Here is a 25,646-nt window from a genome sequence, read left to right as displayed (position 1 = left end):
AACAAAAGACTCTAGATTAGCCTTATTTCAGTTTAGGATATCATGCAAGTTAATGCTACCCATGAAAGTTCTATGGTATTTGTTATTTATATTCTAAGGGGTGGGGGAAGTGGGCAAGAATGGAGACAAGTATGTCAGAAACGGAAGAGAGATCTAAGAAGAAAAGGAACAGACTCAAGAGGTCCTCTTGAATTTTCTATTACTGAATAAACTATACTTGTAAAACTTCCATTTGAGACCCCCAGCTGTACCAAGTATCTTTATTTATAGGTAGAGAAAACAGTTTCACCCCCCAAAGGAGAAAAAAAAACCCACTATTCATTGTCTATAAATAGCCAAACTAAGAGGATTCCCTGTAGTTTTTGGTTCAGTCTCTAAAGAAAGAACTACATATTAGGAATGTGTCCATTTATTTATATAGCACTTCCCATTTTTCAAATTAAGTTCACATTCAACATTTCCTGAAACCTAACAGCCCTGTGAAATCTGTTAGATGGCCCCATTTATAAGCAAGACCCTGGAAACACGTGGCATGCCTGACTACAGAGTTAGGTAGGGCTGATACACTACATCTACTAGATCAAAACCTCGTCCACTACATCCCTTCATTCAACCATTAACAGTGTCTATATGTCAGGTCCCCTTCTACAGTTGGTAAGATCAACAGAACAGAGTCCTGTCCTCGGGCAATTTAGATACAACCCTGGTCTCACAGATGGTCAGCGATGTTTGTTACGTGAAGATGCTGATGGTTCAAGGGAGAGAAAGGAAGTCTAAACAAAAAGAAAACACTTTATGACTGAATTACTTGAAACTTCTAAAATACATTACTCCATTTGACCATGCATGCTATTTTATAAATAAAGTTTAAGTTAAAACTATAATTTCTGATGCCAGTTAATTAGCTGTAATAATTAGCTATAAATTACTCCAATAAGAATTCTTCAGTATGGAGGATTAATTATGATTTCTTCTCTATTATCTTACAATACCACCCTAGAACTGCAGCTAACCCAAGCCTAAATCCACATGGAGAATAGGAGAGGACATATTATCAGACTAAGAAGAATCATTTTGTTTAGAAATTAAAAAACCAGATAAACATTAGGTGATGGACCCAGTTGGGTTTCAACATTCTGATGGTCCACAGTGGAGGATAAATGAACAAGGGCCTGGAAAAGCTCTGAAACTGAAGGTAAGGGTCCCAGAGGGTACGGCATTCTACCCTACCCTACCCTACCCACAGGGAGACTGGTAGCAGACACAAGATGACTGATGCAAAGTGTATGGGAAAAGCATTAAAACCCTTGGGCTCCCTTTCTGGCTCATGCAGCTGCTCCTCTCCTGCTTTCTCAGAGACAGGTTTGATCACTTAAAACTGAAACACAAAGCTGCTAGACTTACAATACTTCACACAAATAAGGGTGCCTTACGAAAAGACAGGGGGATCAAGAGACTATCTGTAAACTAGCTTGTAAACTCCATGAGGACAGACTTCAAATATGATATGGGCACTTCTGGATCCCCATCACCTAAAACGGTGCTCAACACAAACCAGGTCCATAATAAATACTTGGCAAGACTTTAGCAGATGCGCTTTTTAAATCTTCAAGAAAGCAGAATACGTCCCCCCCAAAAATATCAAGAGTAAAAAAAAAGGAGAGAAAAATATAAAATCTGAACACCAGTCTAAGAAATTCCATATCTGACTAAAGGAGTAGCTAGAAAGAAAGAACAGAGAAAACTGGAGGGGAAGGGCGATTACAAAGAAGCAATGCATGAAATTTTGCAGAGCTGAAGTTTCCAGATTAGAACAGACCACTGTCTAGCACCAAAAAAAAAAAAAAAAAAACAGCAATTTCAAAATACCAGGAAGAAAAGATTCTAAAATATCCAGTGTATTTTAAGCAGAGAGATCAAAAATGAGAACGGTATAGGACTTTGACAGCAATCCTCAAGCTAAAACATAATGTAACACTACCTTCTCAACTGTTGGAAATGGTTTCAAACCAAGAAATCTAAATGCAGCCCAAAGAACAAAGTGTAAAAGACAGGTACAACAGAGTCATTTTCAGACATACAACATTCTCGGCGTTTACCTCCCACATATCCTCTTTCCTCTCCTGCTCCCCACAAAAAGCAACAGCAGAATACACTTCACTAAACTGGGAGACTTCACTAGAAGTCTCCGCTATTAGCAATATGATGCAGAAGACACAATGCGGAATTCCCAGGATGAGGGCAAAGGAAGTCCCACCATGATAGATGCACACAGGCCTGCAGAGAACAGGTAAGGCTGCGGGGAGAACAAGGGTACTACCTGGAGGAAGAGTTAAACCTCATGAAAACCCTTGGTCGGAGTCCACATCTAACCGCACTGTGAAGGTTTCATTTGGAGAGTCCGAGGATAAATTACAAAGGTCACTAACTCTAGGAAAAACAAAGTTAAATAAAACAAAAAAGAAACAATGATAAAATATTGCATGGCTTAGATATGACTTTTGCTATCATAATCAGTACTGACGTATCCCAAGATTGGTAAAAGCTACATGGGAGAATATGCCGAGAAAAGAAATAGCTGGGAAGGGGGAGAGGTGGGAGTTAACAATGAAACCGTCACCACTCAAAGTAGAAAGCCAACCGATAATGACTAAATTGGATAACTCAAGCAATAGCCATAAAAGCATGGAATTTAAAAGAGGGTAGACAACAAAACCAGAAGAGCTTTCAAGAAACTGCATCTGGGTAATAAAACGGGCACGGGACAATGTGGTGGGAACTTACTATTTTCCCTATTACGTCCAGAGGACTAATACTAAACTATAGACGTATTGTGCTATATAACATATTAACCTTCAAAAACTGTTTTTAATCCATTGGACCACCTATTCTAATCCATTTCTTATCTCATAATGGGATTATGGATCATGGATCTTTGGAACAAAAGCATTTAATGTCACAGCCAAAGAGGATTTAGATTTATATACAAATGTAGTAAAAGACTAATTTTGGATTTGAAAAGCTAGTTCTCTGCTCAAATACTTTCATATGAAAGTTAAATTACACTATGAATAAAACTGTAATTCTTGTCCTCCTGACCTCACAATTCTGCCTGAGCCCCTTGCCAATGAAACGAAAACTAGATAATAAGGCACTAGATAAAATCTAGATAAAATATCTAGAGTAAAAAACTAGATGAAAAACTAGATAATAAATCTAAAATCTCAAAAATAACCACCAATTAGGATTAATTTTTCAGCCATAATATGTTACATTGTGTTAAATCACCTTGTGTGCAAGTGAACTAAAGCAGGGGTCGGCAAACCTATGACCTGGGGGGCCCAAATCCTTCATGCTTCTTTGTAGAGTACCACCAACTATGAATATTTTTAACCATTAAAAATGGTAAAAAGCAAAAATTTAAAAAACAGTGTATTTCTTGACACATGAAAAAAAAATCCCATGGAAACTCAATTCTCTGTCTACAGCCTTGTCCACTAATGTTTATATATACAGCTGTTTTCTAGGGATGGCAGAATTGGATGGCCCACAAAGTCTAAAATATTTCCTGTCTGATCTCTTTCATATTGTTGATCCTTGAACTTAAAGGATTCTAACTGAATTTTAATTTCAAATGAAACTGAGCCAAATGCATAGATGAAAACATACACAAAAGAAGTCCTTGAATCAGAGGTGTCGGAATAAGGAAACTTAAGGATACAACCCTTGAAAGAGGAAAGCCCAGGGAGTTTGCTGATCTGCTTAGGGCCATTCAGGGAAATGAGACCAGAATCAAGAGCAGAGTCTTGGCCATAATCTTACACATGCATCTGTCACCAAAGTTTTAACCCTAAGAAAAAGAAATGCAAAAATCCAAAATGGTTGTCTGAGGAGGCCTTACAAATAGCTGTGAAAAGAAGAGAAGCGAAAGAAAGGGGAAAAGGAAAGATATCCATTTGAATGCAAATTTCAAAGAATAGCAAGGAGAGATAGTAAAGCCTTCCTCAGTGATCAATGCAAAGAAACAGAAGAAAACAACAGAATGTGAAAGACTAGAGATCTCTTCAAGCATATTAGAGATACCAAGGGAACATTTCATGCAAAGATGGGCTCAATAAAGGACAGAAATGGTATGGACCTAACAGAAGCAGAAGATATTAAGAAAAGGTGGCAAGAATACACAGAAGAACTAGACAAAAAAGATCTTCACCACCCAGATAATCATGAAGGTATGATCACTCACCTAGAGCCAAACATCCTGGAATGTGAAGTCAAGCATCATTATAAACAAAGCTAGTGGAGGTGATGGAATTCCAGTTGAGCTAATTCAAATCCTAAAAGATGATGCTGTGAAAGTGCTACACTCAATATGCCAGCAAATTTGGAAAATGCAGCAGTGGCTACAGGACTGGAAAAGATCAGTTTTCATTCCAATCCCAAAGAAAGGCAATGCCAAAGAATGTTCAAACTACCACACAACTGCACTCATCTCACATGGTAGCAAAGTAATGCTCAAAATTCTCCAAGCCAGGCTTCAACAGTATATGAACCATGAACTTCCAGATGTTCAAGCTGGATTTAGAAAAGGCAGAGGAACCAGAGATAAAATTGCCAACATCCACCGGATCATCAAAAAAGCAAGAGAGGTCCAGAAAAACATCTACTTCTGCTTTACTGACTATGCCAAAGCCTTTGACTGTGTAGATCACAACAAACTGTGGAAAATTCTTCAAGAGATGGGAATACCAGACCACCTGACCTGCCTCCTGAGAAATGGGTATGCAGGTCAAGAAGCAACAGTTAGAACTGGGCATGGAACAACAGACTGGTTCCAAATCAGGAAAGGAGTACGTCAAGGCTATATACTGTCACTCTGCTTATTTAACTTATATGCAGAGTACATCATGCGAAATGCTGGGCTGGATGAAGCATAAGCTGGAATCAAGATTTCTGGGAGAAACATCAATAACCTCAGATCTGCAGATGACACCACCCTAATAGCAAAAAGTGAAGAGGAACTAAAAAGTCTCTTGATGAAAGTGAAAGAGAAGAGTGAAAAAGCTAGCTTAAAGCTCAACATTCAGAAAACTAAGATCATGATCACTCAAATAGATGGGGAAACAATGAAAACAGTGACAGACTTTATTTTCTTCTTCTCCAAAATCACTGCAGATGGTGACTGCAGCCATGAAATTAAAAGACGCTTGCTCCTTGCAAGAAAAGATATGACCAACCTAGACAACATATTAAAAAGCAGAGACATTACTTGGCCAACAAAGGTCCATCTAGTCAAAGCTATGGTTTTTCCAGTAGTCGTGTATGGATATAAGAGTTGGACTATAAAGAAAGCTGAGCACTGAAGAGTTGATGCTTTTGAACTGTGGTGTTGAAGAAGAGTCTTGAGAGTCCCTTGGACTGCAAGGAGATCCAACCAGTCAATACTAAAGGAAATCAGTCCTGAATATTCACTGGAAGGACTGATGCTGAAGCTGAAACTCCAATACTTTGGCCACCTGATGCAAAGAACTGACTCACTGGAAAAGACCCTGATGGTGGGAAACATTGAAGCCAGGAGGAGAAGGGGATGACAGAGGATGATATGGTTGGATGGCATCACCGACTCGATGGACATGAGTTTGAGTAAGCTCCCAGAGTTGGTGATGGACAGGGAAGCCTGGCATGCCGCAGTCTATGGGGTGACAAAGAGTCGGACACGACTGAGCAACTGAACTGAAATCCTTTGTTCCTACTCCACTCTTCAAACTTTCCATTACTACATCACTTATTTCGTTTTAGTTAAAATGCTAGTAAAACTTGCTGATTTCTAATTTGGCCTTCCCCACAGGTGGCTCAGTGGTAAAGAATCTACCTGCCAATGCAGGAGACTCAGGTTCAATCCCTGGTTTGGAAAGATCCCCTGGAGGAGAAAACAGCAACCCACTCCAGTATTCTTGCCTGGAGAACCCCATGGACAGAGGAGCCTTAGCGGGCTACATTTCATGGGGTCACAAACAATAGGACATGACTGAACGTGATACATTTAAAACGGACGTCTGCCCCCATTTTCTGTTAACTATGCCAGTAAAGCAGTATGGAATACTACTTAAGACCAGCCTTCAGTGTCAGGGAGACCCAGGCCCTGGCTCTGCTTCCAAAGACCACTGTGTCCTCATTAATAAACTTCTCTAACCATCCCTGTTCTCACGCCTAAAAGTGAGTGGAGTCACTGCCTCAGATAAACACAGTTAGAACACAATGAAAGACATCAAGAACTTAATGTTCTGACTGTCTGAATTAAGAGCTCGAGAATTAAGAGCTATCTTATCATGTCCACATTTTATAAGCATTTGTTACCCTTCAAGAGTTTGATAGGCCATGTTCTCAAACCTCAACGTGCTTAGGAATTGCACTGGTGACCTTGTCAATGTAGATTCTCTTGGCCCTACTCCCAACTACTCTGATTCTTTCATCTGGAGGGTTAAGATTAACGCTTAACCCCGTTTTCAAGCTCCAGTGTGATCTGGACATGAGTGATCCATGGAATAAAGTGTTCCTCAATAATGAAACAGATACCAAGAGCATAGGAAACAAGCAAAAGTCTCAGCAATCACAGCCTTAAGTACTAGCCTGCTTTATCAAAATAGCCAAGAGCTGAGTACTGCTCAGTCCTTTTGCTTTTTCTTTCCCTGCTACAACTATCCTGATTTTTTTTTTAACGTATGCTGGGCTCCGTAGTTAATGTTACATAGAATATGAAGACTATCTCGTAGTTTATAAAAGTTAGGACTTCCAGTTAACACATCCAAGTAAACATTTAGGGAACTCAAAAGGTCTGTACCCAGATCCCAGTGGAACCCCAGTTTACTATCTTGGAATTCAACCACACAATCTTATAACCATCCGAGGAGAATGTAAGACTGGTCCATTTTATTTAGTGGTATGTTTGTAAACAGAAAAAAAAATAGAAAAATATGTATTCCTACAACACTAAAAGGAGCTGAAAACATGACTGAAAACAAGCACAGAACTAAATATATTCTACACTGAGAAACCCTCTTGTGTAAACATGTGAAGTGAATTGCATGCAACACCCGCCCCTCAGGGTAAGGTGTTTCAGTGTCTACTCCAAAACCAGCAACAAGACCCAGTGGACAGTGGCGGGAGTTTGAGGAGGTGGGTAGACGGGTCGCGGTTACCTTGCTCCAGTCTAAAGCACAGGGAACGCCTTGCTGCTTCCATCTCCGGAGTCGGGTTATCTAGGACATGTCTACACCACTGCAAAGGACTCAGGGATTTCTCTGATGACGGGAATGTCTTTGAAGAGCCAACGTACAACCTTAAAAAAAGAAATCTGCATTATAGGGATTATATAGCTATATAGAGATTACCTCTCTTCTACTTGAGAAAACAACATGTATTTAACAGTTTCTATAACTTAACATTTAATTATTTCAAAATACCAAAGTTATTTTTAATAGACAAACATCCCCGAGTAGAAGATGACACCTTCTGTAGCTTGGTGGCAAGGAGGACTTCAAAAAACTACGGAACATTGTCTCAGCGGGTCAGAGATCTGGGGCTTTTGTTACTGAACTGACCTCAAAGGGGCCACCATGATGATTTGACCAGCTCACTTGTATTTCTGGAAATGAACATTTTCATCTCATCTCTTTGATGACAGCATTTTCTGTGACCTTGGGGTCACGCATATAAACATGATGTGGCAAACAAGGCAAATTTGACTTGCATTTTAAAAAATAAGTCTAAAAACAAATGAAAGTCAGCTATGTGTTGATTCTCTCAACCCTTAAATATATCAGGTATGTCCCCTGTCTCAGATCTATACTAAATTTGGTAGGTCCTTACATCTCAATTAAAACCTGACTGCTTTCCAAAATCTGTTTTGGGAAGAGCTCACTCCAGCACCCACACTATTACACAGAAGTGGTCAGGATAACCACCCCAGAGCCACTCAAGTCATAACATGGATTTTTCTCTCCTGGTACATTTTAGAATATTTTCTAGTGATAGGGCAATACAAAAAGCTTTATCTTCAGGCTTAACCAGCAGTTGACTAAAAAAAGGAAGAAAGAAAATTACAATCACAGGCTCCAGTAATTGACCTTGCTATATAAAGCTGCATTCTAATTACAAATCTCATTAAAGTAAAACTCTTTCAAGCAAAGTTACCATGATTCCAATGCGGTGGTATTCCTGAAATAACATACTTTGTTATTCACTCTTTTATGTTACAGTCTGGTCCACCACCTATTAGAGTAATTTATCCCAGATGGTTGCGGAATGTACTATTTAGCAAATTACCCTTATAGTTCACGGTTGGCAAGCTTTTTTCTATAAAGGACCAGCTAGTAAATATATAGGCTTTGGGGCCACAGTCTCTGTCGTAACCACTTAATTCTGCCTCTGCAACCCCAAAATATCACAGATGATAAATAACAAGTATGGCTGTTGTTCCTATAAACTTTATTTATAGATACGGAATGCTGAATTCCCCATAATTTTCACATGTCACAAAACAGTATTCTTTTGATTTTTCCCAATCATTTAAAAATGTAAAAATCTAAGCTGATTAGCTAGATTTTAAACCAGGCAGTAGGTCCAATATGCCCATGGGACACGGTTTGCTGACTCCTGTTAGAGAGGAAGGTTCCAAAATACCTCTTTTAATCAATTTAATAGTACTCCTAATATATCATTCTTCCCTTAGAATGTGGCCCACAGTCCTGGCTTCATTGACAGTATATTGGTTAGTTCAGAATTCTTATTCCTGAGTCCCACCTTGGCCTGCTGTGGCAAGATGATTACCAAGCTATGTGGATCCTCGCCTTTCACCCTTCCTTGCTGTCAGACCCCTAAACTATTACCACAAAGCTCTCTCTATACCCCTAGGTAAACATTAGTCTAGGCCAGTTGTTTTCAATCTTTGACGTATCAAAATCTGAGGATTTGTTAAAACACAAATTGCTAACACCTGATCATTGCAGGCAGCTCCAACCCGATTCAGTAGGTCTGGAGTGAGATCAAAGAACTCAAGGTCTAACAAGTTCCCAAGTAATACTGATACTGCCATCTGGAGACTCTACCTTGAGAGGGATGTGCTGAGCTGAGCCAACTGTGCCAATTCCATTAATCCCATTTGCCCAATGATCAGTTTAAGCACACGCCCTAGACACATGGAGCAATAAAAACTAAGGGGAAATACTTTGATGGGCATGCGAGCAAGTTTCTCCTCATGTTTAAAGGGGTCACAAGAGACGCAATTATGTTTCCTACAACATGTGCACTTTAAAAATAAATACACATGTTAGAAGAATAATACAAAGACAAACAAAACCTACCCACAAAGAAAAGCCAAGGCCCAGAACATTTCATTATCTAATTCTACCAAGTATTTGAGGAACAACAATTCTTCACAAATTCTTTCAAAATAATAGAAGAGAGCCCCACATGCTAACAGTCTGAGACCAGCACAGCCATGAAACCTGATACCCAAACCAGATACAGACATCACAAGGTAGGAAACTGAAGACCCTTATGAACACAGAACCAACAGGTCTAAATGTTTTAGCGAATTCAGTACAACCATATGTAAAAGGAATACATCATTACCAAGTGAGATTTATCCCATGAATGAAAGGTTGGCTTAACATTCAAATATCAGTGTAACTTACCACATATACTAAAATAGAAAAACCATATGATAATCTCAAAATACAAAGAAAAACATATGACATCCATTCCTGATAAAAACTCAGTAAATTGGAAACAGGAGGAAACATCATCAGTCTTATTAAAGACATCTACAAAAAAAGCTTGGAGAAGGAAATGGCAACCCACTCCAGTATTCTTGCCTGGAGAATCCCATGGACAAAGGAGCCTGGCAGGCTACAAGTCCATGGGGTTGCAAGAGTAGACACGATTTCGAAACTAAACGACCACCAAAAAAGGCTCCTTAACGGTGAAAGCTGAAACTCCAGTACTTTGGCCACCTCATGCAAAGAGTTGACTCATTGGAAAAGACTCTGATGCTGGGAGGGATTGGGGGCAGGAGGAAAAGGGGACGACAGAGGATGAGATGGCTGGATGGCATCACCAACTCGATGGACGTGAGTCTGAGTGAACTCCGGGAGATGGTGATTGACAGGGAGGCCTGGTGTACTGCAATTCATGGGGTCGCACAGAGTCGGACACGACTGAGCGACTGGACTGAACTGAACGGTGAAAGGCTGAACACTTCCCCCTTAATATCAAGAACAATACGAGGTCTGCAGGTTCTGGCCACTGCAATCAGGCAACAATTTGGCTTGGATAGAAACAAATTTATCTGTTTTATGACATGGTCATCTATGTAAAACACTGAGGAATAAATACAGTGAAGTGAAAGTTGATTAGTCAAGTCCAACTCTTTGCAACTCCATGGACCGTACAGTCCACGGAATACTCCAGGCCAGAATACTGAAGTGGGTAGCCTTTCCCTTCTCCAGGGGATCTTACCAACCCAGGGATTGAACCCAGGTATCCTGCATTGCAGGCAGATTCTTTACCAGCTGAACCACCAGGAAAGCCCAAGAATACTGGAGTGGGTAGCCTATCCCTTCTCCACGGGATCCTCCTGACCCAGGAGTTGAACCAGGGTCTCCTGCATTGCAGGTGGATTCTTTACCAACTGAGCTATCAGTGAAGCCCAGAATATACAAAAAAAACACTAGAATAAGTGAGCTTAGCAGCAGAAGTATAGAACACCAGATCAAAGTACAAAAGAAAAGAGCAACTAAAAAAAAAGAAAATTACTAACAATCAGTATTTTTGAGATTTCACTTCCATTTACAATAGCATAAAAAAAACCCACAAGATGCCTAAGGATAAATCTGATGAAAGATGCCAAGACCTTTTCCTTGAAAACTATAATAATCGTTCTGAGAGAAATTTTAAAAGATACATATATAGACAGGCCATGTCCATGGGTCAGAGAACTAAATATTGTGAAGATGTCACTTAGCCCTAAATTGATCCATTTAACAAAATTCCAATCAAAATCTCAGCAGGCTTTTTGTAAAAGCTGATTCTAAAATTCATATGTAAGTGCAAAGATCCTAGAATAGCCAAGACAATGAATTCGGAGAGCTACTGCTAACTAATTAAGACTTATCATGAGACTACAGTAATGAAGACAATTTATCAATAGGACGGCACGAGGATAAATAGATCAATGGAAAACCAGATGGTCCATAAATAGAAATACAGATACATGGAAAACTGATTTTTGACAAACTACAAAGACAATTCAATGAACAAGAGGCAGTGTTTTGAACGAACGGTGCTGGAACAAATACATGCAAAAAGTGAGCCTTGATCCATACTTGACACAATATCCAAAGTTAACTCAAAACAGATCACAAAAACGTGAAACCTAAACTGTAAAACTTTTAGAAGAAACCATAGATGAAAGTCCTGCTGTCTTTGGGTTGGCAAGTATTACTTAGATACATTTTTTAGACTGAAAGCATGATCTAGAAAAGAAAAAAAAAAACAAAAACTGGACTTCACCAAAACTAACAAGTCTCTCTGCTCTTTGAAACAGACTATTAAGAGAATGAATCACTAACCATGGATTGGGAGAAAACACTTACAAATCATTTATCAGATAAAAGAACTTATAAGGGGAATACATATGAAATTCTACAAACTCAATAAGCAACCCAGTTTTTAAAAAATTAACAAAAGATTTAAACAGACATTTCATCAAAGATCAATGGATGGCAAACAGATGTTGAAAAGATGCTCACCATTACTCATTAGGGAAAAATGAGAGCCCCAGTGAGACACTACTACACAGCTATTAGAATGCCTAAGGAGAAGACTAGCCATAGCAAGCCTTGGTGACAATCTGGTGCAAACGAAACTCTGCTACACTGCCAGTGGAAATATAAAATGGCACAACCACTTTGGAAAAGATTCTGCCAGCTTCTTTTAAAAATTAACATACACCTACTCTCTGATCCAGCCACTCAAAAATCATAAAGTATTTACCAGAAAGACACAAATGCTGTGTGTCCACACAAAGACTTAATAGCCCCAAACTGAAAACCTCAATGTTCATAAAAAGATAAACAGATAAGACAAACCATTATTGTGTCCCTATCATCTAAAACCCTCACAATAAAAAGAAATGAACTAGTGATTCATATAACACATGAATTTCAAAATAATTAAATAAAGTCCCCTACATCAGAACCTTCAAATCACAAACTTTCAAAGCTGCAAACATGCATTCGTATCCAACTAATCACGTTAAGTTGTAATGGTTCACGTGACTGGCATACGCTGTCCGTGAACGTGCGTGCATCCTCTATAATCGGTTGGTCTTTTGTGTACTTTACTGCGTAGGACTGTATAGAGGACACTATCTTTAAACCCATGATGTATGTAAGCAAGTGGAAAAGCAGCAGTGATGTAGTGGGTACCACTAAGAAGTGACAAGCAATAACAATGGAAACAAAAGTGAAAATAACAGAGTGAAGCAAGGCAAAACAACGGTAGAGCCGCTGTACTGTACTACTGTACTTTAAGGTACTCTACTGAAAGTTTAAAAGTGTCTTTTGTTTTTTATGTATTAACATTATTTGTGTTTGTGTTAAAAGTATTATAAACCTATTACAGCACAGTACTATATAGCCGATTGTGTTAGCTGAGCACCCAGGCTAACTGCTGGACTTACAAATGCACTCTCAGAAAGAGGGGACTTGTCATACCTTGATTTAAAGAAGCCAGACCAAACAAAAAAAGGACATGCTCTGTGATTTCACTGATAAAGAAGTGCAGAAAATGCAAACTAACCTCGACTGACAGAAAACAGACCAGTGGCTGAGTTGGAGGTGGTCAGGATCAGAAGAGAATGAAATACAAGGGGCCACAAGGAAGTTTGGAGTGCTGGAATATATTCAGTATCTTGACTGTGGTGATAGCTTTATGGATTACACATACGTCAATATATACAAAATAGTACATTTTAAATATATGCACTTCACAGTTCACTTACAGAGTAATGAATCTTTATTAAAAATGTCACAAGACAATAAGCAGCTGACTGCATCCTGTCCTTCAGTGAGCCCGGAGCTGCCATCTATCAGGCAGGTGCCACAGCCCCCACAGACATGAGCCACAACACTAGTCACCATGCAACTTCTTTATATTTCAGTTTCTTTTAATAAAATTTCCTCACTGCTTAATACACACACAAGTTCATGCACTGTCTGAGCCTTGGCTTGTTTACGAACCTATCTCAGCGCCCATGTGAAGTGCGTCTCTGCAAATCACCTCCAGCATCTCCCGGGACAACTGTTCCTTCCTCCTGCCGCTAGAAACCTCCACCAACCAGCCTGCCTAGGGATTTCACACACTCCCACCATTCTGGGGGTTTTTTTGGTAGCGTGTTTTGCTTTTCACTTGCAGGGGATCCCCTTAGAAAGACGTCCTTAATCTCTCCATGCCCACGTAATCTGGTTCTCTCATTTGACCACATGGCCTTACAGCACATTGAAAAGCAGCACTCACGTCCCAGAGGCATTTGCGACTGCTCTGGGACCCGCTCCGCCATGGTCACGTACAGGGAGTTATCTCTTTCATCTTCCGTTGTCCATTCATGCTTTCTGCTACTACGTCTCACCCCTATCCTGCAGTTCATAGACTATGGAGGTGAGCCTGTGACTGAAAGCAAAGAATTCACTTGAAAGTCTGCATAAGGAATAACTGGGACCTCAGATCACCTTCTCTACTGCATACGCAAGTCCCACCACTCCTCCACCACCGCCTAAGACCAGAGGCTTACTATGTGGCTAAGGGTGACCCAGAGAAACTGACTTCAGGCACACCAAACCTAGCTGAAAGAGAGAGGAAGCACCTCACTGAACCAGAGGGACTAACTGAAAATCTTCTTGCTGCTGCTGCTACTGCTAAGTCACTTCAGTCGTATCCAACTCTGTGCGACCCCATAGACGGCAGCCCACCAGGCTCCCCCATCCATGGGATTCTCCAGGCAAGAACACTGGAGTGGGTTGCCATTTCCCTCTCCAATGCAGGAAAGTGAAAAGTGAAAGTGAAGTCGCTCAGTCGTGTCTGACTCTTAGCGACCCCATGGACTGCAGCCTACCAGGCTCCTCCATCCATGGGATTTTCCAGGCAAGAGTGCTGGAGTGGGGTGCCATTGCCTTCTCTGAATCTTCTTGCTAACTTGCCCTGTTTTCCCCTTTACATTCCTAAAGCTGACTGCCTTCTATCTCCCAGGAGTACAGAAAGTTTATGTTTGGAGACCCAGATGAACCCCAGAGAAGACCTAGTGGTAATGAAACCTCAACTGACCACCTACCCCATGTCTAGTAAAGTCAGCCAAAGAGCTCCATCCACACAGAGCCTTGACAGATCAATTTCAATACCACCTTTGGGTATGAAGAGACAACAAAAGACATCAGATACATGGAATATTCCTTTTAAGTAAAACCATGAGACTAGAAGTAGAAGGGGAAAAAAGAACTAAAGAGAAAAACAATGCAGGTAACAGATGAAAAGTCCAAGATGATTATAACTGACATCAACTGAGAAAAAAATGTTGTATTCACAAGACAAAACCAGGATATTTACAAAGAAGCAGTTACTTCTTTCTTGGCAAATGAAACTTTTCAACTGTTAATAGAAGAAACAAAACATTCAATAAGTGAGCTTGAAAGATCCAGTTGAGGAAGTCTTCCAGGAGCAAAACACAAAGATTAACAACAGGAGGAGAGGGATAAGAAAATTAAAATTGTACCAGGCAGGGCCCATCTGACTGTTTTAAGTTCTAAACAACATGAAAGTGAAGAAAGGTTTTGTAAAGGCCAAAAATTTTCCAAAGTTGAAGGCAGGCCATCAAGTTCTAGACTGAAGGTGCCCACAAATGCCCAGTGCGACCAGTGAGGAGACAGACCCATACAAGGTACACAATGACACTTAAGAGCCTTAGGAGTAAAGAAAGAAAACCAAAGAAAAAGTCACAAAGAATTCACCGTCCAAATCACAGTGCGCTTCAACAGCTGTAAAACAATAAAAACTGAAATCATGGAACAGGGCCCTTACACATGAGGAAAAATAACTGACTTAGACTTTTATAGCCAGCCCAACTATGAATCTTGCATGAGAACAGATTACGGACATTGTCAAATACACAAGATTTCAAAGTCCTTCTCGTGCATGTCCTCAGAAAGCTACTGAGACTGCACCCCACCCACAAGAATAAATGAAATTCTGAGACAAAGGTTTATGAAACAGGAGATCAATACTACCAAGAAACCGAAGGAGTTACCAATGACAAGAGCACTGTGCATCTAGTCTAAGGAGCCGGCAGTAAAGGATGGAGTGATGGAATTAAGGGTTCTAGAAGGGATGCCACCACAAAGTAAATTTTTAAAAACAGATTTAAGGTATCATCAAATATTTTTGACCTTCTTGAGAAACTTTATGACTCCAGGAGCACGTTTAGACAAAATAATTAGTAACAAGGGATTAAAGAAAGTGAAAAGAAAACAGAGAGGCTGTTACTAACTCTTGGGAAGAACAAAGAGATTGGAGAAAATCAATGTAACATACAATTAACAGGGCTCAGCTAGTAACAGTAATAACGAATGATTTAAGGGAAGAAACTATGAAAACTCTTATGAGAAAGGAAGAACATACGGCGGATGAAGGGAAGAGTGCTTAGTCTTTATTTTCTAAAACAAGTCTATAGCTTTTTAAGATCATGTGGTATAAAGACCTTAGAAATAAAGAATGAAGAAACTGCTAAGGGAGTACACAGCAGTATCTGTATGGAAGACTCAGGGGTAGCAGACAGTTGCTTTCTGTAATAGGTCTCTGTATAGATGCGTTTTTTGTATTATTTACATCCTATTTATTGTATTACTTTGACAGAACTTTAGAAGCACTATGAAAATATATGGAATGAAGACAAAGGATCATTTTTAAGTCAGCCTCTAAAACAAAGTTTCCAGGATAGTTTTGAGCCCTACTACGTCTCTGGCTAGGCCTAGAACTGGATTTAAAAGGAAGTAAAGGGCAATTAGTTATGAAGACCATGTGGTTACAAACTCCCTGAGTATGTCTCCAAAATTACATAAGCAAGGTAAAACCTGTGTTTCTCGTAAATGGCTCTTATCTTCTGAGAAGTCATAAAGTTCACCTCATCATTACAATGCCAGTAATATTTACAATATCCTAATTTGCCACTGTTAATACAACATACCTCCTACCAATTGCTCTTTCACCTTGTACTGTTTCATTGATGGTATGTTAGAATCTGGCAAGAATATCTAAAAAGCCTTAGTCTAACACTTGAGGATCCTACAAATATTAGAAAAGCTATCATTTAAAACGTCACACTCTAATTTTCCTTCCCCTCTCTTCAAATCTTCCAAAAGGAATATTCAAAGTCTACCATAATAACCCTTAATGCTTCAAATGTATTTCAGAATGTCTAGAAAAATTGTCTTGGCTAATCTCAACGTTTGGTTCTAAAAACAACCTTTTTGCAGATAATCAAAAATAAATGTTACTGCAAAACAATTACATGCATATCACAGACCTGTCACGGAAAAGGAAAATGTGTCAATTTTCAGATAAGCCATTTTAAGAGGCTTCAATCACTAGAAGTTTTATATTAAGCAAAGGTAAAACACGGTAGCTGATTAGCACAATCAATCAATCTTTAGTCAGCTTAGATTCAGTAGCACCTGCTAGGGTTAAGCCGGTCAGAAATCTACCCCCACTGAACTATTTAAAAGGATACATCAAGTCTAAATTTTAGTTATTAAAGGGTCCTAAAGCAGACACTCCCTCTCCCTCCACATTTAGATCTAAACTCTATTTCAACCTCTCCCTGCAGGGTTTTCAAAGTTATTCATTTAAGAAGGCACATCAGCAGAGACTTCAGTCAACTCCCCTTGCTCTGAGAAAACACTGCGTATTTTCAATTAGCATTGTCAGAAAGTGAAGTACCCTCTGGTCTTTTCACTGAAAATCAATTATAAAAAAAAAAAAACCAAAACAGTTTAGGTGGTCTAATTTAGCTGTGCCATATGTATAACACAAGGTGTTCAACAGCTTTGATGCAAAACTGGCAATGATTTTAGCCAGCTGTCCAGGGCCCTGGTGGTATACAAGGAGGATGAATATCTCATTCACTAAACTTTCCGTAATTTGTATTTTCCACCATTTTACCCTTGTATCATTAAGAACTTTTCCCCTGTCCTTCCCAACTGAGCAAGTTAAAATCCCTGCCACATCCCTTTTACATAAACCCCAATACTCTGCTAATTGCTACTCCACTAAAATAAATGCTTCCTTATATGGTTATATTTTATATCAGCTGGCATGTTTTAATCTTGGCATTGTCTGAATACGCTCGTCTTCTGGTTGAGGTGTGCAGGCCCTGAGATGCCCCAGCGCTACACTATCCTCACGGAACTGTGCTCTTCTACTTGTTTTTCCAAATCCATTTTGCTTTAAAACAGAAAAACTTGGAGTTAGAAAATTCTAACTTTAGCCATAATGCACAAGTGCACTTACTATTTCAACGTAGGACATATACACATAAAACTGAAATAAGTTTAATCAACCCATGTTTGCATTATAAGATACAGGCACTCTGATCCTAATTTTATAGTCTATTGCACTTCATTAAAAAATAATACAGGTCAGTCCATGAAATGGACTTTGGAGCCTACTAATGGGTCACAACCATGCCTGGAGGAAAAAAAAATAATCAATGGTATAAATGCTTTTGAATTCACATAACCTGATTTTTAGTCAATTCTTTCAGTAAATAACTGAAGAGGTTCACATAAGTTATTTCTCCTTGGAGCTTCAGTCCCTTAACACTGAAATAGGTCAGAGAAAGGTCCAGTATGCACTTAATGACTTACTGTTCCCATGGGCACTTCATACCAGTCTGATTCCCTCTCCTGGTCCTAAGAAGGACCCTGGTCCTTTTTAGCCTGGTGACACTGGGACAGAGCCCTTTAAAACATTCTTCTGTACAGACCAGCAAATCATTCATGCGTGAACTGGGACTTTAGTCCTTTTGAGCTTTTAATTTGCTGCTGATGATCAGTTTCTCTGCTATACTTTCTAGTCTGTGGTCTCCTGGAGAGCTGAGGCTGTCAAGTTTGTAATATGATGGCATCAACAGCAGAGCAGGATGTAAAGTTTACTATAGGATTGTAATAACTGGACTTAAGATTCTGAAACCACCAACTCAATTTTCACACATTTAATTCTAGCAGAACTGTGCTAAAATAACCAGACTATACTGAGGCAAAGTTAAACACTTTAAAATTCAACCAAGATAAGAATTTGAAGAAATGAGACAATTGTTTTGTTTCAAAGCTTTTCTTCAAAACAAAAAGCAGAACACATCGTTCTTACATCCAATTTTTTTTAATCAGAAGATGCTTTTAGGTTAAATAACTTGTTTGGGAAAAAAGGCCTATGAGATCTGACTGATTAATAAACTATCACCAAGCAAATGTTATTCTGTTATTCACTGTTTTCTCTTGAGCCAAATTTTGCCTAGGTTGTAACAGAAGATGAACAGTTATATTCGAAGATTTTATTTGAAGTAGCCTTGCATAAAAGAACTTCTAAAATGTTCAATGATTAACCTACATTTGCGAACTTTCTTTCCTGAACTTTCTCTATGACATTTAAGCAGGAAGTACTATTCTAAATAATCAATTTGTTTAACCCATTAGGATAAAGTCATGATAAAAATGCATGAAAAATTGTAGGTAATAAAAGTTAACAGTAACTTATTCCTTAACAGTGTTACTTTAATAACGAATCTAAAAAGAAAAGATACAAATGAACTTACAAAACAGGAAGAGACTTATAGACTTAGAAAACCAACTTATGATTGCGGGGACAAAGGGATAGTTAGGGAGTTTGGGAAGGTCATGTACACACTGCTACATTCAAAATGGATAACCAACAAGAGCCTGTTGTATAAGACATAGAACTCTACTCAATGTTATGTGTCAGCCTGGATAGGAAGTGGGTTTGGGGGAGAAAGGATCCCTGTATATGTTTGGCAGAGCCCCTTCACTCTATACCTGAAACTACCACAAAATGTTAATCGGCTATAATCCAATACAAAATAAAAAGTTTAAAGTTTGCAGGGAAAAAATGATCCAACTGTTGGCACAGGGGGACAGACTGGCAAGATACATACAATGAAAGCTAAGTGTAAAAGTACTGATGTGTACATTTGCATGTTAATTTGTATAATTATCTTGAAGGTTAACAAGGTTACCTCAGTCACAGTAGTAAATTAAGGACAAAAGGGAAGACCTTTGTGACTTTATATTCACTTCTGTGTTTTGTCTTTTACCATGAATATGTAAAATTTTAAAATTTTTTTAAAAATAATCAAGTACATATTTTGTCAGCTTTAAGTGTTTCTTAATAAATAGGGGTGGGAAGTGAAGCTGCTCTCCTGCAAACACATCATGGAAGCCAAATGACGTCACCAGGGTGGGAGATGAGGTTTATGGGGATGAAGGAACATCAGAGAACTCTTCAAGCATCAACAAGTGGGCTTAGTTTTGAAAAGTAAATCCCGTTGACTGCTTGTTCAGCAATAAACCAAGTACTGCAATACAAAAACCTCAATGTATAAAAATGCTATGATTTTCTATAAATCAGGGGACTTTAAAAAAAATTTAAGTCCATCCCACTAAGATTAACAACCCCTCCCTGTTTTTCCATTTGGGATTCTAACCCTGGTTTGTTCTGAAGAAGATACTCTAAACAGTGTCCCATTGGTCTGTAGAAACATCCGTAAAGTGTCAAGGCACTGATTTATTCATTCACCTATATACTTGATGAGTGAAATTAGTAAATCCTGCTACAACTCAAACCTGGTTAGATTTGCTTCAAATCATCTCAAGTGCTGATTGGCTAATCTCATTACGCAGGTGATTTTTTAAGTTACTTTACTGCTGTTTTGACAAAAATTTAACTACAAAAGGAAACCCTAGGTATCAAAATACTAGCAACAGTTGGAGGATAACAAAATATAGTTGAAATCCATTTAATAAAAGAAAATATTACAATTATATTCACAACATATGTGCTAGTAAATCTAATACACTTGTAAAATAGTAAGTATATCATAATAAGTTTTAAAATGCTAACAGTTTTAAAGCACAGGATCGATCCCCATCCAAAATACAGTAAGTTTCCTTCTATTATTTAAGCACACATCTCCAGAAAAGGCCAAGTGGGGACTAAATCAATCTAAAATAATTTGAAAGTGGCGAAAGGGCTTACAGTTACTAGGAACTACCTTAAGAACCACCATGAGGGCATTTTCTGGTGCCATATTCAGGCTGAATTTGAAGTTACAATACAGCCTGGACTTTACAAAAATGAAATGGTTAAAGTTCCAGAAAGCAGTGAGTGGCTTCAATATTTACAACCTGTGTGCCTCCTGCCCAGCTGCCTGAACGTAATCAGGAGGATGACTACCCCTATTTATAGAAAGAGCTCCAAGTATTTTGACTCTCAGAATCAAGTCAATTAGTGAACCTTACAGTCACAGTTCTCACCGTAAGAGTGCGAAAAAAAGGAACCAAAAAGGTTCTCCATCTCTCATTCCCTCCCGAGCAACCATCTCTCATTCCCTCCTGAGCAATCATGGAACAGAAACACAAAGAAAGTGAGGAAAACCCAGCCTGAAGACAGGAAGAGGACCTGAGATTATAGAGAAAAGGACTACAACTATTCTTCAGGCCACTGCTAAGTAGACGTGAATGCTGTTCATTCACCAGGCCTGAACCTAAGTCCCACCTGATCTGAAGGATCTACTCATCTGACCACATCACACTGCCTCTAGTGACCAAGGACAACGTGAACCAACCTAAAGGCATGAAGTGACTACTCCATGAGCAAGCACCATTACAAATAAAGAAATCAGAACTACAACCACTACCGCCCCCAGGCACCCACTGATCTGTGAAAATAGAGCTAACAGATTTCAACCGAATAAGGGCTGCCAGCCTCAAGTTTTCTGATAACTTGTAGTTCCTAAAAAATAAATAAATAAAAGCAGCTTCTCTAAGCTCACTTTTCTTCAATCACGAATTTATTTTTTTAAGCAAGTTCCTCGGGTCCTAGGTAACAGAGTGCCTTCAAGCTGCTCACACCATTCCCCGAAAAGCTTTTTTTTTCTTATCACCCTTACTGATAGGAAAGCCAGTGAGTTCAGCACACTGCGAAAAGCAAGTCAGTCTCTGAAGTGAGAAGCTATCAAAGATGCAGCGAATGAAGACAATCAACAGAACGAACCTCTTCAAGAGAGAGCCATCACTAGGTGGCTCAGGGTACCAAGGAGGTAGGGACAGCACGCCAATGCTGCCCCCAGTCTTGGTTTGGGAGGACAGAACAGTAACAGCGCAGATAGAGGCCAACCCCTACCCATCCCCCAAAAGACTGAAGAAAAAAAAGCAGGACCGAGTGACAAAAAGACAGCGTGGATTTTGCAGTTAACGCTAACGAGGAGCTTTGGTACCCAATCATCAGCAAAGACAAAACAAGAAGATGAAAAGGACCAGCTAGCTCATCCCCAGACAACGGGTCAGCCTGTTGATGGATCAGCCTGAACTATGAGAAAATAGGTTTCCACCCTGGTTCAACAGCCTCTGCTTATCGCCCAGCTCAGCATCTGCCTGGTCACCCCGTCTACGGACGATGGCTGTGGTCCCCCCACTCTCCCGCCCAGCCCTCGCCCTCCCCGGGGGTCGCAGCGGAGCTCGGCAATACCAGGTGTAGTCGTCCTCGTCCCGCCAGGCGGCCAAGCTCTCCAGGTCCAGCGGCTCCACCTCGTCCAGCAGCGTGGGGGGCGGCGAGGAGGGCGCGGCGGCGGCCCCCGGCGGTGTCCCCGCGCCCCCGGGCTCCGGGCCGCCGCCGCAGCCGCCCGCGCCGAAGAAGCCCGCCGCAGGCTTGAAGTAGACGAAGGGAGCCTCGGGGGGCTGCGCCAGGCTGCAGAGCAGGGAGGGCGCCGGGCTGGGCAGGCAGTAGGTCCCCGGGAAAGCGGGGCTAGAGCCGCCGCTGCCGCCGCCGCCCCCCGCAGCCAAGGCCAGCCCCAACCCCAGGCCCCCCGAGGCGGCGGCGGCGGCCGGAGGGCTCCGCGGGGCCAAGGGGCTACAGGCCCCGGCGGGCGGCGGCGCGGCGGGCGGCGGCGGCGGCGACAGGAGCAGCAGGTGCGGGGCGGCGGACGCGGTGGCCGTCTGGCTACGCAGCTGCTCGTTTTGCTTCTCCAGCATGCGCACCAGCTCCTTCAGCTTCTTCACCTCCAGCTCGGTGTTCACCACCTGCCCGGAGCCCGCTCCGGAGCCGCCCCCCGCCGAAGCGCATTTCACCTGCTCCGCCATCATCGTGGGCCCAGAGAGCGCCTCGGACACCCGGGGAGGGGGTGGGGGCGTGCCGAAGCACCGGCTCCTCGCGCCGCAGGGAGAAGCTACGGCTCCTTCCCTACCGCCCCGGCCCGGACTGCCGACCACGCTAGGCGGAGGCCGAGCGGGCGATTCGCATCAGCACCCGGGCCCAGCCTCCCGCCGAAGCAGTCGCCGCCGAGCCGCTCTGCACATGCTCAGAGCGTCCCTCCAGTCCCCTGGGCGCAGTGAAGGCTCCGGGTTTTAGCCGCGGCCCCCGGGCGGGGCGGGGCGCGGGCGCCTGGTGGGCGGGGCCGAGGTGTAGGACAGGACTTTGAGGTGGGGGCCCGAGGCGCTCGCGAGGGGCGGGGCGCGGGCCGGGGTCCTTGGGCCACCGCCCCCGCCCACGCTACCCAAACCCAGGTGCCTGATTGGACGCGGCCAGCACTTTCCCGCCACGGGCACTTCCTCTAGCCGCGGCCGGCGAGGGAACTGCGCAGACTTGAGAACCAGGGGCGGTGTTCCAAAAAAGCAGGCGCTGCAGGTGCCTGCCTTGGCGGGGTACAGAGAATGCCCGCAGGTTTGGTCTTTTGCCAGAGCGCTTGTGCTGAACGACAGCATCTACTAGCCACTAGCTGGTTAAACCAATCGAAATCCAAAAGGCCAGGGAACGTTGAGTACCAAAAGGTAAAAACGTGGAGCGGAAAGGCTTTGAGATGATGCTGTTAAGCCCCTAATTGGTAATGCAAAAACAGAGTGGTGAGAGAGCGAAGAGTCCAGGAGAAAGGAAATCGCCCTCTCACTAAGAGGGGGAGAGTGACCAGTTGGTAAAGAGCCAAGTGTCCAGCTTATTCTAAAGTCGTCTGATTTGAACTGTTCTACTACCACCAATGTTTAACACGAAAAAGAGTATTTTTATACCATGTATATAATCATACATTGATTAAACAAAAGATCTTTGAGCTCCTAACCCTGCGCCAGATACCGTTTTAAGAGTTGGCCAAGCATTCAAGTGAACAAAACAGACAAAAAAATCATTGTGGGAGAAACATTAGTAAAATTGAATGATGTTCCATCTGTTAAATAATTTACAAGCTCTTGGGTCTTGCTGGGGTGGGGGTGGGGAAGAAAAGCAGAAAACCTAGGAACTCTGACCCGGGTACCCCTGTCTCTCCTGCGAACTGCCTTTTCTTCCATCTTCCGGAAATTATTGATAGATCTGCTTTTAAACGGGGTTGGGGAAGGGTTCTTAAGCAGAAGAATTGAGTCAAGTTTCATTCCATTAATATTGACGTAGCAATTGGGGGTGTTTAACACGGAGAAAAGTCTGAGGGCTTTATTATAAGACACTTCCGCACAACTGGCTCTCATCCTTAGATGATACACTGTCTAGTGAAGCTCTGGGACTTTTCCATACCAGTCTGCGTGACCATGTACCACATCCCTCTGGAACTGCTCCCATATTGTATCTGTTGGTTTTATGACAGATACAGCTCTGTGCCTTCCTGCTCAGAAACACTTGTGTCTTGTCAGTTGCCCATTTATATCTCCAACTTCTGTGTGTAGGGAGGGTGATCTCCATTTCACTTGTTTGGTGAGATCTTCCGTAAATCAGATAAATATGTGTAATTGGTTCCCTGAGTCTTCCTACCAAGCGTCCCAGCTTGCTAGACCACCGGAACCACCTGTATCACCCATCACCTTTCCAAGTTTCCGTCTAGCGTCTAGATATTCTGGTTATTACTAAAACCTGGAGAAGTGGAGTAATTCTACTGAAAGTCCTAAAGTAAAGAATCTATGGAAGGATTTTCCGCATGCTCAGTGGCAGATGCAGAGAGCAGTATCCTTGCAACACAAAGGGAGACAACAGATACAATGAGAACAAAGAGCTGCTGGGTTCCACATTAGCAAAAGAAATTGGGAATAGGCGCAGAAGAGCGAAGACAGAATTAAGACATAAAGAAAAGGAGTCATTTTTCTGCAAAATTTATATACTCTGGAGAAGGAGAGGAAAAAATCCTGCTCCTCCCCCATATACTCAGTAAGGTGTATAGAATATATCCAAGCAATCAGTAGTCAATCCTGAGAACTGTTTTCTAAGTAGCAATTAGTATTTTAAAAAATCTTTGTTGTCTCCAGAGAGCATTCCTTGAAATTTAGACCTCGCAAAGAGATGAAACGTTCCCATCCTAAATTTCTATTCTGCATTCTTCTTCCAAAAAGAAAAATTTGCCCTCTTCCTGTTTAAGTGTGAAGAAATTCAGGAATAGAGAAATTTTAAATCATCTCTTTCTTTTCTATGAAAGCACCTCTTTTTTTTCCCCTTCTGGGAATTACATATGTACACACCCCAGAAACACTCAAAATGCACACTGATTTTAAGTTGCTTATCTCCAGGATGCCTGTCTCTTTAACACGTAATTAAAGAGGTTGATGGTGTCAAGGTTTCAATTAAGCAGTCTTGATTTTTTTTATTTTGATGCAAATTTGTAAGCTCTGTGTGTTGAAAGAAATTGCATGCCTAGCTTCTCAATTTTAAAATATTTTTGTTTTAAATTAAATACATGGGGTGATTGCAGAGATTTACAAACAAGATATGGAAAATAAAGGCACATATCTCATTAAAAACTTTATACTTTAAGTATACATTTGAAACACCATAAATTGATGAGAATTATCCATCTATCGCACATTCAAAATCAGATAAAGAAACAGGTATTTCACCAGTGCTCCCCATTCCTTACACTCCAGAATTGTAGTCACTGGGTCACTCTAGTGAAATTCAAGAGAGAAAATAACTTATTTTGATTTGTATTTTTCACTATACCTGGAATAGTATCTATGGACACCAAATTGATTCATCCACAAAATTGCAAAGACAGCGTAGTTTCTTCCTGAGTCTGTAAATCTGATTCTCCAAGTAAATCTAGGTACAGTCCATTATCCTAGTTTCACAGATAGGCTAACGAAGTTAGATTACTTGCCCAATTCAGTCTTGAAAATTCTTGGCACAGTTTCTAGTGGCCCAACCACCGTTCTCTTTGTGCCTTTGTCTTAGAGTGAAATTCTACTAAGAGTAAGCCCCTTATGTTTTAAATGTAGATTTTCCATCAGTGCAATGGATATACCCTAATATGACCACTGCATTCAAGTTGATAAATCCAAATACTA

The 25,646-nt window shown here is 41.1% G+C and overlaps 1 protein-coding gene across 5 annotated transcripts in view; it reads right to left on the bottom strand.

The window, feature by feature from the left end:
* Positions 1 to 25,646, bottom strand: part of SLAIN1 (SLAIN family member 1) — a 55,728-nt gene that overhangs the window by 29,911 nt on the left and 171 nt on the right. The window contains exons 1-2 of one of the 5 annotated variants that reach the window (XM_086328595.1): positions 21,865 to 23,740; positions 7,197 to 7,336 (exon numbers count right to left, since the gene is read on the bottom strand). In XM_086328595.1, the coding sequence (XP_086184721.1) occupies positions 7,197 to 7,336; positions 21,865 to 22,478 (754 nt within the window). In that variant the 5' untranslated portion in view covers positions 22,479 to 23,740. Of the gene's footprint in view, positions 1 to 7,196; positions 7,337 to 8,799; positions 8,824 to 21,864; positions 23,741 to 25,646 lie in introns of those variants that run through there. The other 4 variants (XM_086328596.1, XM_086328600.1, XM_086328599.1 and 1 more) reach the window with 4 other exon arrangements.

This window comes from Bos grunniens, chromosome 12 (assembly GCF_055505025.1).
Source record: "Bos grunniens cultivar Pamir isolate PY7600 chromosome 12, Bosgru_T2T1.0, whole genome shotgun sequence".
In the NCBI taxonomy this organism is placed as follows: Eukaryota; Metazoa; Chordata; class Mammalia; order Artiodactyla; family Bovidae; genus Bos; species Bos grunniens.
The sequence above is the reverse complement of the archived record's forward strand: the minus strand, read 5'-3'. Positions and strand labels throughout refer to the sequence as shown.